The 21160-nt window shown below is 44.5% G+C and overlaps 1 protein-coding gene across 1 annotated transcript; it reads right to left on the reverse strand.

Annotated features, from left to right (window-relative positions):
* Positions 1-3950: 3950 nt before the first annotated feature.
* LOC134862725 (semaphorin-4A-like) lies at positions 3951-20358 on the reverse strand. The gene is made up of 16 exons (XM_063880769.1): positions 20193-20358; positions 14154-14314; positions 14008-14070; positions 13562-13660; positions 13312-13408; positions 13013-13135; positions 11561-11682; positions 11129-11310; positions 10617-10755; positions 10233-10422; positions 9958-10073; positions 9406-9569; positions 8933-9003; positions 8436-8631; positions 8152-8322; positions 3951-5241 (listed from the first exon to the last, which is right to left on the reverse strand). The coding sequence occupies exons 1-16, from the start codon at positions 20272-20274 to the stop codon at positions 4917-4919; spliced, it is 2301 nt and encodes a 766-aa protein (XP_063736839.1). The 5' UTR covers positions 20275-20358; the 3' UTR covers positions 3951-4916.
* Between the last annotated feature and the right edge of the window lie 802 nt (positions 20359-21160).

Here is a 21160-nt window from a genome sequence, read left to right on the forward strand (position 1 = left end):
TTCTCAGACTGCCTGTGCTGCAGCTCCTCTTTTCCCCCTCTGTCTGAAACCAGAGCCCAGTCTGCTCTCATTGGTTAGCTGGCTGGCTCTGTTGTGATCGGACAACCAGCTTAGAGATGTCCCGCCCCTTAGCCTTTCACGTGGAGCGCGTTTTGCCGTTGGTGTAGACTGATAAATAAACATGATGGTACTTGTGGATTTTCAGAGACCCTTCATTATCACCGTGAGGCTGACCAGTGTTTCCACTGCAGCGACGGTGAGGACGACGGCCAAGATACCGTTCACCAGTACCTGAGGAGAACAAGTACACAGTAAGTAGCAGTACATTGAACATACAAAACTCCAATTTGGCAACCTAAATATTGAGACATGTTCAACAAATATTCAGTTTGAAAAGATATATTTTTCAATTTTCAAAAAATGTCTTCTTAAAAAAATAATGAATTTAAACAAACATTTTTTTCCTGTTTCAGTTCACGTGTTTTGAGCAGCCTCTCCTAAATATTCTTCTTTAGGTTTTTGATATATTTTTTTAAGATGTTACAAAATCCCATATCGTTCTGCCAGCGTCTGCCTCTCTCCGTTGTTCGGGTATCGCTGCTCTCTGTAGGGAACGTGTTTCACGAAGAGGCCGAAGGTCGAAATGCAGAGCATTACGGTGAGCAGGTGGAGGATCACGTTACTCTTCACCTGCCGACACACAGGTTTTAAACATCAAGTACACACACACACACACACACACACACACACACACACACACACACACACACACACACACACACACACACACACACACACACACACACAGGTAAACACACACACACACACACACACACACACACACACACACACACACACACACACACACACACACACACACAGGTAAACACACACACACACACACCACACACACACACACACACACACACACACACACACACACACACACACACACACACACACACACAGGTAAACACACACAGGTATTAAACATCAAGTAACTCACAGTGAATGAGAGAATAAAATAACCCAATGAATGAATGAGTCAGGGAATGAGTCAGGGAATGAGTCAGGGAATGAGTCAGGGAATGAGTCAGGGAATGAGTCATGGAATGAGTCAGGGAATGAGTCAGGGAATGAGTCAGGGAATGAGTGGATGAGTGAATCTCACGCAGCAGTAGCCAGGTTTCCTGCCTGCAGCCAGCAGAATGAGGCCTGTCAGGGTGGTCTGAAAGCAGAACCGCAAGGGATTTGAAACAAAACGAACGGTATCTGAATCACCCTGTCTGTCCATCACAGCGGGTGGGCCAGATCCCTTAAACCCTGGGCACAGCACAGGAAGTGAGTAATTATGGTTCACACAAACAATGGAACCAATATAATCAACGATGGCTCAGTAAGCATTCTGGCTCCTCCTCCAGTATGTGTGAATAAGGCACACACTGTTTCCTCAGGATACTCACCCAGCCTCCAGCGATCAGGATGATGGGGATCTCCCTCCTGAAGAAGGTCGGCACCGTCATCAGGATGGAGGCCAGCGAGACCTCCATCAGCCCGAGAGCCATCTCCACAGCCTACAGGAAGTGATGTCACACCACGGAGGGGATGTCACGCCACGGGAGGGAGGGACAATGTTACACCACGGGGGGGGTTGTCACGCCACGTGGGGGGTGTTACACCACGGGGGGAGGGACAATGTTACGCCACGGGGGGGGGGGGGGGATGTTACATCACGGGGGGGAGGGACAATGTTACGCCAGACTCAGAGCAATGCTGGAGGCTACTCTGAGAGTGAGCCTTTCCCCCATTCCACCCAGACTGGATCTGAGTATGTCTCAGAGGCAGGCCCTAATGTCTCATTAAGGGGTGAAGATAAAAAAGGGAGTTGTATTACTGTTGTTGTTGTTGTTGTTGTTGTTGTTGTTGTTGTTCATTGTTGTTGTTATTGTTGTTATTGTTGTTGTTATTGTTGTTCATTGTTGTTCATTGTTGTTGTTATTGTTGTTGTTATTGTTGTTATTGTTGTTCATTGTTGTTGTTATTGTTGTTGTTATTGTTGTTCATTGTTGTTGTTATTGTTGTTCATTGTTGTTGTTATTGTTGATTTGTCAGATATAAAGATTCTGCTGGTTCTGCATGCCTGCTGAAGCGATTCTCAAATGGCTTCACAGATTGTAAGGCTCTAGTTTTATTTACAGTTTATTTCATTAAAAATATTCGTATGATTTGAATGTTTTTATTATAAGTCAAATCTAAATATGATCCTTTTTTAATTAAAAAACCAGACTTGATCCTTTAAAAAAATTCTAGTCCCGGCTTGATATGTGCCAGGAATGATCCGCCTGTTCAGTGGCTTGATGCAGGTTTACATACACATGTCTAATACAAGTCTTTGTGATGATCCCATTTTATTTGACAAGGTTTTTGCTTCTTAAACTGAAAGTGGATTTGGTTTATTATTGAATACAAATCAAACCGTGAGTGAGGTCAATTAAAGCTATACAGTGTAAATATTGAATGGGCCCCGGGCCACTTTGTACTATAAAGATTGGGCCTCAAGGTCAAAAAGGTTAAGAACCCCTGGTATAAAGCACATCTGCATCAGGATGAAAGCACAGTGTAAATAGCAGCATCAGGAGGACATGCTCTCACCTCCTGCAGCTTGTTGTGACTCAGGGTGCGGCTTGCTGTCTCCTCCTCCTCCTCCTCCTCATCCTCCTCCTCTTCCTCCTCCTTCTTATGCTGCTGCTTCATTAGATGTAGAAATCAATGAGGTGCTGCCAATGGATCAGAGAGGGACAGGAAGTGCCCTCACGGGGCGGGGGGGCGGCGGCACATGATTGTTTCTTTGAGCAGAAATAATCATGTTCTTTAATCGTAATATTTTCTAAAGCTAAGGCGATTTGATTTTCCATTAAGTCCCGCCCTGCTGTGCTGTGATTGGCTGGTTCTTCCTCTACAAGCCGTGTGATTGGATGTTAGCTGAAAAATGTATGAATATAATTAAAATGTTTGATCCTTTTTGTTAAATAATGTAATCTTCCCTTTCTTACATTATACAACCCCTGAACTTTAAACCATGAACATATTTTCCCACTTTCTAGATCTTTAATTTGAAATATTTAGTTAACGTTTTCTAATCCTTTCATTTGAACTGCTTTACGGCTCTCTAAAATGTTGTTGTTTACATAATTTATTCTCTTTTGTTATTTTTCTAACCTTTTTATTTTCATTGATCTTTTCTTTTCATTAGGAATGCACCGATTCAAGAAATGTTGGCCGATGTTAAGAATCACAATCTTTACCGATACCGATGTTTTACTACGTAAACTGTAATAGTAGCATAAGGCAGCCTATCCCTTAAAGGGGGGGGGGGGGGGATGTGTGTGCATGTGTCATCGCGAGAGAGAGGTTGAGCGACCCACAGTGAGTCTCTGGAAGTGAACGGGAGTAGCAGCAAGTATAACCACGGCCTCCCAAGAACACTGAAGTTTGGATTTCATTTACACCCCCCCCCCCCCCCCCCCCCCCCCCCCCCCCCCCCCCCCCCCCCGAATGACTGTCACGGTTCTAATCCTTCAAAAGGATGCCCTGACTTCAGATTTGGTCCGTCAGATTAAAAACAACGACGCTAAGGGCCCGTTCACAGTCTACATATTCACAGATGGTGGTAAATAGGGGTAACATCGGTATCGGTGCATCCCTAGTTTTCATCTTCAGTTTTCTAATCCTTTGTTTTTTTGGAATTGATCCTGTTTGGTTAACATTTTCTTCCTCTTTCAGTTTAAATCTTAAAAAACAAATTCTCTAATCTGTTCTTGTTCTTAGAGCTCTGTAACCCATTGATCCTTTTAACCTTGAATTCTCCTCTTTATTTCAGCTGCATCGAGCTGCTGACTGGAGATCACTTCGGGTTCATTGAGTGGAATTAAAAAGAGAATAACCGAACAGCAAAAACACAGTTGTTTTATATAACATCCGGAATTCAGAAACAGCCATTAAAACATGATTCTTTATCGACGCAGAACATATTCAGTATTTACATTTGAGCTGTTGATGGGATATTTAAGGACAAACAGGTCACTTTTTAAAGAATGCATTTGCCTTTTTAATTTGGACAAACATTATGCTGCAGAGTTTACATCTTTCAGATCTATGTGAATGTTCAAGTGTGAAAGAGAGGAAACCGGTTCATGTTTTAATAACTGCAGATCAAACACACAAGGGACACAATGACAATAACACCAGGGGCCTGGAAATTAGGATTTTGGGGGGGGGGGGGGGGGGGGGATTATAAGATCTCATTAAATTATTACAAATATAAAAATGTTGACCTCTTTCTTACATTCACATGCTGTTACATTACATACATACATTACAACGCCATTTACATACATTCAGTTCTGAGGACAATCCCCCCAGGAGCAACAACGACACGCTGACTGCAGTGGGGATTGAACCAGCGCTCCCCTGACCCGAAGATCAGCGCACTATCCCACTGAGCCGCAGCCTGTTTACATCTACTCATATATTCACTGTGTTCAAAACATAAAAACATCAGACAGATTGTAATATTCAGAGCACATATATTAATCACACATTTCAACATCAGAGTCCTCATCTAAAGCGGAGACGTCTGTCTCCAGATTCCCCTCTCTGTACCTGGTTTATCACGCCCCCTAACTTTCCTCCAGATTGATGCATTTCATTTTAAAAGGAAACCCAGAACATTACGAGTAACTATCCGATTTTTTCACGTTGCAAAATAAATCCAAGAGATACAAATATTGCAATGCCAGTGTTTGTCCACGACGAGCTGGAACGAGGCACAGCATTATTGTTGTTGTTGTTGTTGTTGTTATTACCCCGAGATATTTGAAGGTAAATAAATATTACATATAAGTGGAGACATGCTGTTACTCCCCCCCACTCGGCTCCCCCCCTGTTGGGCTGAGGGAGGCGACTGTCTCCATCGCTGCGTTTGTCCGCCCGCCGTCCTCCGGACTCAGCAGCCGGCTGGTTTTGATCAGAGCTTCTCGGCGCCACAGCTGGACGCCGCCGAGGATCATCAGGCCGACGCAGAGTGCCAGCAGCAGGGAAACCACCAGCAGGGCAGGGCTGTGCTGCCCGGCGGGGGGGAGCTCCAGCAGATCCTTCCTGGACTGAGGGTCCCTCCTCGGGGTCGACATGAAGAACACCTCCTGAGTCTTGTCTTCAGAATCGATGACGTGTTTGTTGTTCCTTGAGGAGAGTCAGAGTCAGAAACAGAGTCAGAATCAGAGTCAGAAACAGAGTCAGAATCAGAATCAGATTCAGAATCAGAAACAGAGTCAGAAACAGAATCAGAATCAGAATCAGAGTCAGAGTCAGATTCAGAGTCAGAGTCAGAATCAGAATCAGAATCAGAATCAGAGTCAGAATCAGAGTCAGAATCAGAAACAGAGTCAGAAACAGAGTCAGAATCAGAATCAGAATCAGAGTCAGAATCAGATTCAGAGTCAGAGTCAGAAACAGAGTCAGAATCAGAATCAGAATCAGAATCAGAGTCAGAATCAGAAACAGAGTCAGAAACAGAGTCAGAGTCAGAATCAGATTCAGAATCAGAATCAGAGTCAGAATCAGAGTCAGAAACAGAATCAGAGTCAGAGTCAGAGTCAGAATCAGAAACAGAAACAGAATCAGAATCAGAGTCAGAATCAGATTCAGAGTCAGAATCAGAGTCAGAGTCAGAGTCAGAATCAGATTCAGAAACAGAGTCAGAATCAGAATCAGAGTCAGAGTCAGAGTCAGAGTCAGAAACAGAGTCAGAATCAGATTCAGAATCAGAATCAGAGTCAGATTCAGAATCAGAATCAGAGTCAGAGTCAGAAACAGAATCAGAATCAGAATCAGAGTCAGAGTCAGAAACAGAAATCATAAACAGAATCAGAATCAGGATCAGAGTCAGAGTCAGAAACAGAGTCAGAATCAGAATCAGAATCAGAGTCAGAGTCAGAAACAGAAATCAGAGTCAGAATCAGAATCAGAATCAGAAACAGAGTCAGAAACAGAAATCAGAGTCAGAATCAGAATCAGAATCAGAGTCAGAGTCAGAAACAGAATCAGAATCAGAGTCAGAGTCAGAAACAGAAATCAGAGTCAGAATCAGAATCAGAATCAGAAACAGAGTCAGAAACAGAAATCAGAGTCAGAATCAGAATCAGAATCAGAGTCAGAGTCAGAAACAGAATCAGAATCAGAGTCAGAGTCAGAAACAGAAATCATAAACAGAATCAGAATCAGGATCAGAGTCAGAGTCAGAAACAGAGTCAGAATCAGAATCAGAATCAGAGTCAGAATCAGAATCAGAATCAGAGTCAGAGTCAGAAACAGAGTCAGAAACAGAAATCAGAGTCAGAATCAGAATCAGAGTCAGAGTCAGAAACAGAGTCAGAATCAGAGTCAGAAACAGAGTCAGAGTCATAAACAGAGTCAGAATCAGAATCATAAACAGAGTCAGAATCAGAATCAGAATCAGAATCAGAATCATAAACAGAGTCAGAATCAGAATCAGAGTCAGAGTCAGAAACAGAGTCAGAATCAGAATCAGAATCAGAGTCAGAATCAGAATCAGAATCAGAGTCAGAGTCAGAAACAGAGTCAGAAACAGAAATCAGAGTCAGAATCAGAATCAGAGTCAGAGTCAGAATCAGAATCAGAATCAGAATCAGAATCAGAATCATAAACAGAGTCAGAATCAGAATCAGAGTCAGAGTCAGAGTCAGAAACAGAGTCAGAATCAGAGTCAGAAACAGAGTCAGAGTCATAAACAGAGTCAGAATCAGAATCATAAACAGAGTCAGAATCAGAATCAGAATCAGAATCAGAATCATAAACAGAGTCAGAATCAGAAACAGAATCAGAGTCAGAATCAGAATCAGAGTCAGAATCAGAATCAGAATCAGAATCAGAATCAGAGTCAGAAACAGAGTCAGAGTCAGAATCAGAGTCAGAGTCAGAAACAGAAATCAGAGTCAGAATCAGAATCAGAGTCAGAGTCAGAAACAGAGTCAGAATCAGAGTCAGAATCAGAATCAGAATCAGAATCAGAGTCAGAGTCAGAAACAGAAATCAGAGTCAGAATCAGAATCAGAGTCAGAGTCAGAAACAGAGTCAGAATCAGAATCAGAGTCAGAAACAGAGTCAGAATCAGAGTCAGACTCAGACTCAAACTCAGACTCAGACTCAGACTCAGATTCAGAGTCAGAAACAGAGTCAGAATCAGAATCAGAAACAGACTCAGATTCAGAGTCAGAAACAGAGTCAGAATCAGAATCAGATTCAGAGTCAGAAACAGAGTCAGACTCAGAATCAGAGTCAGAAACAGACTCAGATTCAGAGTCAGAAACAGAGTCAGAATCAGAATCAGAGTCAGAAACAGACTCAGATTCAGAGTCAGAAACAGAGTCAGAATCAGAATCAGATTCAGAGTCAGAAACAGAGTCAGAATCAGAATCAGAGTCAGAAACAGAGTCAGAGTCATAAACAGAGTCAGAATCAGAGTCAGACTCAGACTCAAACTCATACTCAGACTCAGACTCAGATTCAGAGTCAGAAACAGAATCAGAATCAGAAACAGACTCAGATTCAGAGTCAGAAACAGAGTCAGAATCAGACTCAGATTCAGAGTCAGAAACAGAGTCAGAATCAGAGTCAGACTCAGACTCAAACTCAGACTCAGACTCAGACTCAGATTCAGAGTCAGAAACAGAGTCAGAATCAGAATCAGAGTCAGAATCAGAGTCAGAAACAGAGTCAGAAACAGAATCAGAGTCAGAATCAGAGTCAGAATCAGAATCAGAGTCAGAGTCAGAAACAGAATCAGAGTCAGAATCAGAATCAGAGTCAGAGTCAGAAACAGAATCAGAGTCAGAATCAGAATCAGAGTCAGAGTCAGAAACAGAATCAGAGTCAGAATCAGAATCAGAGTCAGAGTCAGAAACAGAATCAGAGTCAGAATCAGAATCAGAGTCAGAGTCAGAAACAGAATCAGAGTCAGAATCAGAATCAGAGTCAGAGTCAGAGTCAGAGTGTGTGTGCGGACCCCATGAAGAACAGCTAATGCTAGATCCTAATGAAGAACAAAGACTAATCGGGGGGGGGGGGGGTTACCGGGGGGTGTATTCTTCTGCAGGGTTCACTGTGGTGTCACGGAAGATGTCCTCGTACGGCTCGTCTCCCTCGCTCTGCGTCACCTGGTCTCCCTCCCTGTTCTGGACGGGGCTGATGGCTCGCGGAGACGCAACGGGCCCGACGATAAATGTGGCGATGACCTCTGTAAACCTGTACGACATTTACAATGAGCTGACACACCTCGTACATCGTACAGCGGCTCCTCCTTCACGTAGGACTGCTCCTCTTCTTTACATATCCCTTTATGAAAGGGGGTTACATACCCGGCCTCCCGCGCCTCACAGTGGTACGTCCCGAAGGTCTCGGCGGTGGCGATGAAGCTCAGAGTGCCGTCAGCTGATCGCAGGAAGTGACTCTTTGGGAGGTTTCTGAAGCGACGCGATGTCCAGGTCAGAGAGGACGGCTGAGCCGGGTTCTTACAGGGAAGCATCACTGCCTCGTTCAGAGGAGCCCAGACCTCTGAGGGGGGAAACACACATCAGAGTAAACAGAAGCAAAAAGCACTTCCTAACAGAGAGGCGCAGGAATGAATCCTCAACCCTGACATGACTCAGCTTTTCACTTCCTGTCCCCTGGTCTAGAGGTCAATGGTTTCTGAAAGTGGTTTTTATCCTGAAATCAGGTCTGTGGTTAACACGAGCTGAAGAGACTTTAACTTTTAGCGCTACCTTATAAAGTACGTCAGTAAATACCCCACTGAGCGTAGGTAGCTCCGAGGCGCCTTTCAAAGCCCGTTAGCCCGTTAGCTGCTAAAAGTTACCTGTGTTCCGGACGGTCTTGGTTTGTCTTCGACATTGTTCTTCCACGTTTCCTTCCTCGAGGTCCTGAGCACTGAGGAGGAAGCAGCCTGTCAGTCAAGACTCAGGGTCATATCACAAAACAGCACACCTCAGATCACCTCATCACTTTCTGCTGTAAAGAAATTCACTCAAAGCAATTCATATCAACTTTAGGAAGCGAGAGTCCCCGAACAGACCTGGATCTGGAGTGTGGACTGGTACTGGAGAGGACCCAGTTCAGCTCCTGGGTACTGCCGTGGTGCCCTTGAGCAAGGCACCCGACTGTGTTCACCCCTGTCTGTATTTACTTCCTGTGTGTGGATCACCTGACTGTTCCCCTGCTGCCTTTGTGTTGCTCTTCCCTCCCCAGCTCTGTCTTGTCCTTGTGATTAGTCTTGCATGTGTTTAAGTTCTGCCAGCTGTTGCTAGAGTCTTGATGTTGGAGGTAACCTACATGTCATGAGGGTCTGTGTGCGGCGCTGTGCAGACGCTGCTGTTTCGGCTCCAGCCACACTGAGGGTCTCGAGCCAGAACACACTGACTGCAGCTCCTGTAGACGGAGCAGCGGGACACCGGGACGCCAGTCACCCCCTCCGACGTCCCCACATACAGCATCCCCTGCAAAACATATTCAGTTTGATGGGATATGACACGGATAAAAAGAAGCAGATCTCCAATTTCCATTTCTATGCAGACGACACACTAGTGTTTGTTCGGTTTCAAGGTGGTGCTGTATTCCTGCAAAGCACTTCCTGTCCCTGGTCTGGAGGACTGTGGTTTTCTGAGTGTGTTTTTGATTGTTAGCCACAAATAAGGTCTGAGGTTAACACAAACAGGAACAGGAATGCCAAATCCCTGCAGCTCTCTATACTGCCAAAGATGCTCGTAGACACAGTACAACAGGAGCAAACACCATCGGTCCTTTTAGTGAAGCATAGCAAAGGACTTATTACTAAAGGAGGTCCTTTCTGTTTAAATATTTCCATTCCTGCAGAGTTTAGAGTACCTTGGAGGAGGAGAGGACGATACTTTTGACAAGCTGAGGCTGAGTGAAGACCTGAATCTCCTCGATGATCCGAGGTCCTCCAGCCAGCAAAGCCACTTTGTGGAGGAACCCGGACTCTGCGGACCAGAGAGGACGGACACAGAAGAATGTGGATCAAATATAACAACCGATCAGAATCAGGAAGTAGGTTCACACCTTTGTGAAGATGCTGCACACATAAACACACTAAAATAGATAAACTGTAAGAAGAGGGGGGGGGCTGGGGGGTTGTTCACCTGTCAGCAGGAACAGGACGGTGTACTGCTTCCCGTTGGCGGCCTGCGTCCTCATCGCAGCCACGCGGCTGTACTGCCGATCCGAAGAGACGACGACCGGAGCGCCGCCCGCCGGCTTCACGCTGCCGCTCGTCAGGAAACTCTTCTTCACTTGAGATAATTCAGAATCTGTAGCACTGTCCAGACCACACTGTCAGGAGGACATGGAGGCAGGGTCACACGTTAACAGCTTATATCTCAAGCAAACTCAAATACATGAAACAGAACCAGGCCCAGAATCAACCCTCATGGACGCCACTTTTTTTTTTGTCAAGGATCCACATTGCGTTGATTTCTACGTTTGGATCCTGGCTCTCACTCAAGGTGCGACATTAACCTCCTCACCTGTCCCAGGTGCGAGTGTTTGCCCAGCAGGGAGCTCCACAGGTGTGTTTGTGTGTCGAAGGTCCGGTAGCTTCCGGCAAACACCGCCTGGACGTCCTGCAGCTTAAAGACACACACGGCCGATTCTGCACCCGACGACCTGAAGCAGACCGGAGGTAAAAGTCATGTGACCACTGAGAGGCGTTATCGCACCGGGGCAAGTCACCCCAACAAGAAGGACTGGATTGCGTTGTTTGGTGTGTCTGCAGGACTACAGAAAAACGGCAGACCTGTAATCATGATAGTAAGAGCACAGCACATTTGAAAGGTTATCTTAATCTCAGGCGCATTATATTTACCTCCGCTAGCACTGTGAGCTTTGGCCTTTGAAGGTCAGTAAATGATCATTCACTTTTACTAACATTATGTCGACGAGTAAGCAAAAAGAAAAGTGTCTAACATATCAACTTCCACCAAAGCATAAGAGCTGTCGCATAATGTTAGCTGACATCGATCCATCGTTAGCTTCGTACCACTGCGAGGTGAAGACGCCGTAGAACAGCGTTTCTGAAGAGCTGGTGCCCTCCGGTGGCGGGAGAGTGAAGACGTGCTGCAGAACGTTGAAGGGAAGCTGTTTGTGAACCTGGCAGAGCAGAGGCGCTTTAGCGAAGGAAGTCCACTTATTCTGCAGAGTCCGCTGTCCACCCACATCGTCCTGTGGAGACAATGCAGACGGACAATGTGTTATACATTATCTGATGGTGGTGTCAGTCGATTAAAGAACGAGCCAAAAATAAAACGTTATGGCTGCAGAAGAAATACCATAATATGTAGAGAAGACAACCTGGAACGATCTTAAACCAGGTCTATTATAAATTCATATATTGTATATATATATATTTGTATTTGTATATTTATATTTATGTGTTTGTATTTATATTTAAATGTCCCGTGTTTTCCGACACCTTGCAGACTTGAGCAATGCGAGCGATCCGCAGCTCGTCCACGAAACTGAACTCTTTCCCAACTTCAGTGAAGAAGAAGAACAGCTTCCTGTCCACCGCCGCCGAGCCCACGAACGCCGGCTCTGAAACAGGAAGTGCATTCATTTAAATATCGTATATATTTGTCTTGAAATCCAAATGATCCCCTTTATGTAACTCTACGTTGATCGGGTTATTGATTTGAAGTTAATGAATGTAGTCAATTAGAAAACAAGTATTCTTCTTTCTTTCTTGTGACTTTTTTCCAGATGTCCCTAATCTCAGTTTTATCTCAGAGTTCTTGTTTTTTCTCTAAATTCTGATATATTTCAGATGCCTACATTTATCTCAGGATTTCTATTTTTTTAGGATACGGACTTTTTTTAATTGTAACTCTAATCAGCTGCTTTTTCAAATTCACACTTTTTGCCGCCCAATCCTTTTTCCGTTTGATTTGATTTTCAAACTTCACATTTTTTCTCCAAATTTAAGAGATTTGTACCGGTTTCATTTTATTGTTTTTTTTTCTCAACATTTAGACTTTTGTCCGAATTCAGACTTCTTAAACAATGTTTTACAAACAAGAAACCACAAGCACATGTTGGTGTGATTCCATGCTTTTTGTATCCGTGTTTTTTAAGGTTCTGTGTTCCTGTAAGTTGAAGCTGTTCGGCCCCTGAGCAGACAGCCGTCATCCAGCCGCAACTTTAGTGTGCCTTTCTTATCCGTTGTCAAAGCTGCCTTGGGTCCCTTGAAGGGGCTATAGACATTGACTCTATCATCATCACCATCATCATCACCATCATCATCATCATCATCATCATCACCATCATCATCATCACCATCATCATCATCATCTTCATCCCCATCATTATTATTATGTATAAAGCATTTCTGTTGAATATTTTCCAAATGAAAACAGCAGTTTATGGGATGGCCGATGTTTGCTCCGCTGGATGTGACACAGAGTTCACAGAAACAGAAGTTTTTTGAGACATTTAGAATATTTTTTCTGCTGAAAGAGGAAGTGAATTATAGTTGAGAGGAAACAGGAAGTGTGCTGTCTGAAACCTCTCTGTGTTTATGCACTTTATTAAACAAACACAAAAAGCTTCTTTAAATCTAAAGTGTTTCTGTTCCACATTCATTCAAAAAGGTGGCAGAACTTTTATCCGTTTGAATATTCATTTGGATATTTTCCTCTTATTTTCACGATTCAGTGGATTTATTTATTACAATTTCAAAAGTGATATTTTGATTATTGTTTGTCCCTTTTCTTATTTTTCACATGGGTTTTATTCTCCATTAATTACTTTTCATTCTGACTTCCTTTGCACTCTTACCTGTCCAAGGATATCAATAAAGAAATGTAACTTTAAACATTTATGTATTCAGTTATTATTCATAATTAACCCTATTTCTGAGGTCTCTCACCCTCCAGCAAACTGATGGACGAGTCCTGGCTGACGTCCTGGCGGCCCTCTCTGCTGAAGTGTCTGGAGATCTGAGCGCTCTCTCCTCTGAAGTCTGTGGTGGAGGCGGTGAACACCTCCCCGTCTGCACACAGAAGAACACCAATAATACATTTAATATTGACTCAAATTAAACTTTGATTTGGTTTAATGAAGCATCTCCAGAAACCTGCTTCAGGTCAGAAACTCTCTCCCTCCGGGACGTGTGTTGCTCTGACCTCACTGCGTGTCTGTGATTAATAAAGGGATGTTCAGACTGACCCACGGTGATGGCGCTGTTCCTCTGCAGCGGGCTGAACGGACAGCGTAGCTTAGCTTTAGCATCGACGAGTCCAACCAGAGAGAAGCTTTCTGCGTCCTGAAGAAGAGACCGATCACAAAGGAGGAAGAGTTAGAACTGGGATCCAGCCCACAGCCTTCTGAATGAAACAGAACTACAGAAACTACACATGGTTCTTTTCCACCACGAGTGTTCCTGAAGCAGGGATGAAACTTTAGTGATTGCACGTACGATGAAGGCGTCGTGGGGGCTGAAGGCGAAGCTGCCACAGACGTACAGGTGGGTCGAGTTCAGCTTTTGCACGACGCGCACGAAGTTGGGACAGTCCACCTGCAGAGAGGAGATCACTGTGAGACCTGGAGCAGCAACCACGAGAGAGGAGCCCAGACACTCTGAACAGGTAACCATGTTGTTAAACGAGGACAGAACTTCCCAAATATGTGAGGAGCACCTGAACGCACCATCAGCCTGAGCAGAGGCAGTGTGGGGGGGTTGTGTGTTAAGGGTGTTTGAAATGTGATCCTCAATCAGCAGATATTATGTGAAGTTATGGGAGGAAATGATGCAGGATAGGAGAACCATCTGGTCCGGGGTCGAGAGGTCAGAGGTCAGAGTGCCGAGTTGTACAGAAGAAGAAGGTGAAGGTAAATAAAACACTGAGTGAAGTGTGTACTCGCCTCAGGGTCCTTCCCTTTATTCCGACACTCGGTGATTTCCCTCGGAGACGGACGCCACTCCACCTGGAGACAGACAGAAAAACAAACGTCTATCCGACTCAGCGTCCCCACAGAGCATCATGGGAGATGTAGTCCACGGGACTCACCTTCCTCTTCAGGCTGATGACATCACTCTGGCTGACGTCCAATGAGAACACGGCGTCTCGAGCCCCGACGAACAGCGTGGAGTCATCGTCGCTCAACAGCAAGGTGGTGCTGTTGAGGAGGTCGGGGGGGCGGAAGAGGGCCAGAGGACGCTCCGCAGAGTCTACACACACACACACACACACACACACACACATTATGCTATCAGCTCAATACGGACCCAGCTCTCTGAGGAGTGATCCAGCACCTTGTTGGGTTGATGCCACTAAGAATTAAGGCCGTTCTGAAGTCCGAAGGGGGTCCGACTCGGTACCTGATGAAGCCTCCAGCGCTGAAACCCTGCAGCTGCTGACAGCACAGCTTTAGAGTGCATCGGTCAAAGTAGAACTATTATAAAGTTATCTGTGTGCACAGCAGCACAGATCTAACCGCAGTACAGATAAAGCCTGCCGGTCTCTCTCGGTGTTTATCAGAACATCTCGAAAGCCCCCGGCCTTCCCATCATGCACCCTGTCTGGAACAGCTGGTTATTAATATCTCCCTTCTGAGTGTACACCGAGCAGAGACCAAGACGAGAGGCGAGGAGATAAACATCAACCTCTGCAGTCAGCTGAGCTGCTCTCTGACTCCCTGTTTCTGAAGACAGGGGGTCCGGGTTTCACAGGAAGTGGTTCACAGCTGCGGGGGTCTTTTTTCTGATCACAGACGCGGTGTGGAGATACCAGAGCAGCGTCTTCACACGGTCTGCTGGCCGGAGGCTAAACACAGACTGCAGTTTCAGATGGTTTCACATTTATGCACTTCAGTAAGACCCTGGAGAGCAGGGGTCTACTGTTCTGCCCGATGACCCCTTAGCCAGGAGACGCAGCAGGGAGCCCTTTGTCAAATGAACGTTGATATTAAACTCCACATTCAATAACATGTGTTACTGAACCTCTATTGCTGCAGAATTTGACATTTTTCTATCTTTTATTTTGAAAAATGGAACTTCATTATTTACACAACAGACACATTTAGACAACGTGTGTCCCTGATGGACATCTGTATATCAAACCGAATCATAAGAAATTAAAAACCACCTCCGCCACAACCTTATGATGGAAACCAATAAACAAGAGAAAGATAAACAAATCAAGAGTAGAAATAAGGTGCGCACAACGTGAAGCCTGTCAGATGATAACAACACGTAGGCGTGGCCATCTGCTGACTGCACAGGTGAGCGTGTTAACAGGATGGCAGGGTGTCATCAGCATACTCAGGCAGGAAGCTGGTGCACTTGATGTGCTGCGAATCAATCAAAATGGGATGCACTAAGTTCCAATTACTCACATTTCCTGTATTCTGAGGAGGATGAAACTAATGTGGGGTTGGAATAAAGAAATGCACGGCCAGCTGGCGAGAGAAATCTGAGGGTTTATGATCACATGATTTCTGAAGTATTGGCATGACCATTTGTTGTGGTCCCCCTCTGTGTGCTGTGTGCCGCACAGGGTTGAAGACTCTGTAAAGAACCTGTTTGACATTCATAATGGAACTCGGAAATCCCGGCATCCTGAAATTTGAACTCATATCCAGAGCCGTCAGCTGTTCTCCTTTGAGTGGTTAGAGTCACTTCTCTTCCCACACACGCTGACTCAGACTGGTAGCATGTGTCACTGACTGGGATCAGTGAGTGGGGTTTGACGTGAGTTCATCTGGGAGGTAAATGTGTTGCAGAGAGGAGTCCCATCCCGCCCTCCATGGCTGTGTGTAGGAGTTCTGCAGCTGCACTACTCCACATTTCTGTTCAGATCAACAATGCATGAAGTACCTCACCTCCAGGACACTAGACACACTTACTGCATTTATCTGGCTCCACCTGTAGCAGCTGCAGCATTAGGAGTGATGAACACATGAAAGCATCAACAATAACAGAATAACATCAAACCAATACTCTGCAGAACGTCTACACGTTTCATATTCAGTCTGACTGTCTGCATGAGCAGCTGCAGACATATACGAGACACTTATGAGGAACAGATGCGATGATGCCAGCTTCAGCGTCAGAGCAGGAAGTTGTGGTTTCAGACGGACGGTGAAAAGAGGTGCTGCAGCACAGCAGTATGAGAAAGATAGAGGACTCTTTAAAGTAGAGACACTACATACTGAGATACACCTGAACATCAGCAGGAGAGGACTCTTTAAAGTAGAGACACTACATACTGATATACACCTGAACATCAGCAGGAGAGGACTCTTTAAAGTAGAGACGCTACATAGCCTACTGATATACACCTGAACATCAGCAGGAGAGGACTCTTTAAAGTAGAGACGCTACATAGCCTACTGATATACACTTGAACATCAGCAGGAGAGGACTCTTTAAAGTAGAGACTCTACATATTGATATACACCTGAACATCAGCAGGAGAGGACTCTTTAAAGTAGAGACACTACATACTGATATACACCTGAACATCAGCAGGAGAGGACTCTTTAAAGTAGAGACACTACATACTGATATACACCTGAACATCAGCAGGAGAGGACTCTTTAAAGTAGAGACGCTACATACTGATATACACCTGAACATCAGCAGGAGAGGACTCTTTAAAGTAGAGACACTACATACTGATATACACCTGAACATCAGCAGGAGAGGACTCTTTAAAGTAGAGACACTACATACTGATATACACCTGAACATCAGCAGGAGAGGACTCTTTAAAGTAGAGACGCTACATAGCCTACTGATATACACTGAACATCAGCAGGAGAGGACTCTTTAAAGTAGAGACTCTACATACTGATATACACTTGAACATCAGCAGGAGAGGACTCTTTAAAGTAGAGACTCTACATACTGATATACACCTGAACATCAGCAGGAGAGGACTCTTTAAAGTAGAGACACTACATACTGATATACACCTGAACATCAGCAGGAGAGGACTCTTTAAAGTAGAGACGCTACATACTGATATACACCTGAACATCAGCAGGAGAGGACTCTTTAAAGTAGAGACGCTACATACTGATATACACCTGAACATCAGCAGGAGAGGACTCTTTAAAGTAGAGACACTACATACTGATATACACCTGAACATCAGCAGGAGAGGACTCTTTAAAGTAGGGACACTACATACTGATATACACCTGAACATCAGCAGGAGAGGACTCTTTAAAGTAGAGACACTACATACTGATATACACCTGAACATCAGCAGGAGAGGACTCTTTAAAGTAGAGACTCTACATACTGATATACACCTGAACATCAGCAGGAGAGGACTCTTTAAAGTAGGGACACTACATACTGATATACACCTGAACATCAGCAGGAGAGGACTCTTTAAAGTAGAGACACTACATACTGATATACACCTGAACATCAGCAGGAGAGGACTCTTTAAAGTAGAGACACTACATACTGATATACACCTGAACATCAGCAGGAGAGGACTCTTTAAAGTAGAGACTCTACATACTGATATACACCTGAACATCAGCAGGAGAGGACTCTTTAAAGTAGAGACACTACATACTGATATACACCTGAACATCAGCAGGAGAGGACTCTTTAAAGTAGAGACTCTACATACTGATATACACCTGAACATCAGCAGGAGAGGACTCTTTAAAGTAGAGACTCTACATACTGATATACACCTGAACATCAGCAGGAGAGGACTCTTTAAAGTAGGGACACTACATACTGATATACACCTGAACATCAGCAGGAGAGGACTCTTTAAAGTAGAGACTCTACATACTGATATACACCTGAACATCAGCAGGAGAGGACTCTTTAAAGTAGAGACACTACATACTGATATACACCTGAACGTGGCCTCTTTAAGTTGCCACACAGTTTTGTAGTAGTCGTTGTCAGGAAGTGAAACATTGACACTGTTCTACTTCAACTCCGGATTAAAACGAGCCGTTATATATTATATGTTGTTTGATCAAGAAAACATTACTCTGACATCGGGATAATGCATCTTTTTTGATACAGACAAAAAGCTAAGCTACTATGATCTGATTACTCACTTCTCAGTTAAACACACACACACACACACACACACACACACACACACACACACACACACACACACACACACCCACAGCCTCTCAGAGTCAGACAGGAAGCGAGTGGCATCAGACTGGAGCTGTAACTTCTCCATTTTCACTTCACAGTTTGTTCAGAAACCTATGCAACACCAGACAGCAGATCTGAGATCCTCTGGAGCTCGAGGTTCTGAACATCATAAAGGTTTCTATAAAGAGTTTTATAAAACGTTCTGTTAGGGTCACCATAGGGGGCGGGGAATTAACGATAAGGATGTACGTATCTGAAAAAGCACCTCACTAATTTACATGACAAAATCCTCGGAAACTGTTTATTTGTCAAGAAACTAAAAAAGCTTCTCCCAAACTGCCGCTCTGATCTCAAAGGAAACCGTAGGAAGCTTTCTCAAAAGACCCTGAGACCAAACCGAGCACCTGTCCAAACATCCGTCAATCCGTTAGATGCAATAAACTGAAATATAGCGTTGGTATGATACGTTTCTGAAACCCACGAATATGTTCAGTGTGGACGCACAACGGCACACACGCAACACCCGTAACAACGCAAGGTAACGACCGACCATTCCTTACCGTCTGAGCGTAGCAGGCTCATACTTTATCGATACAACGGAATACGGTTAGGCAATGACGCAACATGGTAAGGTAACAAGGACACACCGTAAGGGAACAAGGACACACCGTAAGGGAACAAGGACACACCGTAAGGGAACAAGGACACACCGTAAGGGAACAAGGACACACCGTAACACACCGTAACACACCGTAAGGGAACAAGGCCACACCGTAAGGGAACAAGGACACACCGTAACACACCGTAACACACCGTAACACACCGTAACACACCGTAACACACCGTAAGGGAACAAGGACACACCGTAAGGCAGGGGTGTCTAAACTACGGCCCGGGGGCCAAATGCGGCCCGCAGGCCATTTTGAATCGGCCCTCAGCACATTCTGAAAGTATAATGGATATGGCCCACAAATTATTTTGTGCTCTCAAATATATATGTTAACAAATATATATTTGAGCCCAATTTCAAATAAATTCAGTCATTTAGAATCTAAAACATTTTAAGAAATCTGAGTTGATAAAAAAACAAACGTATTTCTATAACCAGCTGGAGATGTGACCTTCATGTTTACTCTGATTATAAACAATCTGAGGCTCTGTTTTAAGGGATGAGCTGCAACAGAATAAATGAAACTCTTAAGAGAGACAGGATGTGGGCTGTTCTTTCCTTAAACCATTTGAAATTATCGCGCATTATTCGCCTACATTTGATTTGTTTTGCTAACTTGTAATTTAACTTATGAGGCGATATTCTCCTCTGTAAGGGGCCCAGCTCTCCGTGTATTTTTCTGTATGTGGCCCTCGGTGAAAAAAGTTTGGACACCCCTGCCGTAAAGTAACAAGGATACACCGTAAGGTAACAAGGATACACCGTAAGGTAACAAGGATACACCGTAAGGTAACAAGGATACACCGTAAGGTCGTAAGGTAACAAGGATACACCGTAAGGTCGTAAGGTAACAAGGATACACCGTAAGGTCGTAAGGTAACAAGGATACACCGTAAGGTCGTAAGGTAACAAGGATACACCGTAAGGTCGTAAGGTAACAAGGATACACCGTAAGGTAACAAGGATACACCGTAAGGTAACAAGGATACACCGTAAGGTCGTAAGGTAACAAGGATACACCGTAAGGTCGTAAGGTAACAAGAATACACCGTAAGGTAACAAGGATACACCGTAAGGTAACAAGGACACAACGTAAGGTAACAAGGATACACCGTAAGGTCGTAAGGTAACAAGGAATCCTTCTACTAGGAATCAAAGACTAAGCAGCAGGTTGAGGTCACAGCCGCATCGATACCACGTAACATCACAAGACTACAAAGTGACATTGAAATATTAACATAAATCACAGGCTGCTCACACCGGAGAATAAAGAGCGGGAGTCTGACTTACTGAGGATGAAGGAGGTCCGTGGAGGACGCAGCGAGACGCAGGAGCCCAGGAGGCCGAGGAGGAGCAGGAGAGACGGCGGCATGATGGAGGCCTTTTCTCTGCAGCTCCGACCGTAGCGACTGTAAGCACTGTCTCTCAGAGAGTGACTGAAGAAACACTCAGAAACCTCAACTTCCTGTCGCTGTGGTCCGAGGTCAGGGGGGAGGCTCCTCCAGGGTTGGGAGGGCCCTTTAACAAAGTGATGCGTTACAACAACTGGAGACATGTCATCCAATGTAATCAGTAATCTACTCTGAGTTGGATTAGCTCAATATCAAATGCAGTGCAAATATAAACAGGATCAAATCAATAACAATAAGACGTTGTTTACTGAGCGTGTAACAGTTTACACATGCTGCTTCAGATTACATTGAACCGTAATCTGATTACTTATTTTGTTGATCTTTTATTAGTCTCCTGATTACGTAATCCTGTTAGTTGTAATCCGTTAGTCCCAGGCCTGATCATGTCACCTGCAATGCACATGTTACATGCTATTTGACTATTTCCTGCACATACTGTACACATGCAGCAACAGAGAACCTCATAAATCCAAAGACTCTGAACACATAATCCCTCCTTGCATTTACAGAACATTTTAATGGTAAAAATTCTGACAAATAAATGTATAAAAATGAGGGAAATGATATTTAACACCTTTGTGCTGTTTCCGTTTCCTTTAAGCACTTGAGCAGAGAGGCACGAGGCTCACAGCTCTGAGTCACGTTTGGTTTCTCTGGCTTCAGATCCTGGCCTCTGGTTTTAGGTCTCTGCTCGCCCACCTGTCCTCCGGTGGAAGGGTTCGCTGACTAAAGAGCAGAGTGACACACCGGGTTCACATACCGCCCTCAACGACAGGGGACCATTTCCTTGGGAATGAACCACTCTCCTTCTTATGAGACCTGTAGTTGTAAGCTTCATAACAATGA

This window comes from Eleginops maclovinus, chromosome 4, assembly GCF_036324505.1.
Source record: "Eleginops maclovinus isolate JMC-PN-2008 ecotype Puerto Natales chromosome 4, JC_Emac_rtc_rv5, whole genome shotgun sequence".
NCBI lineage: Eukaryota > Metazoa > Chordata > Actinopteri > Perciformes > Eleginopidae > Eleginops > Eleginops maclovinus.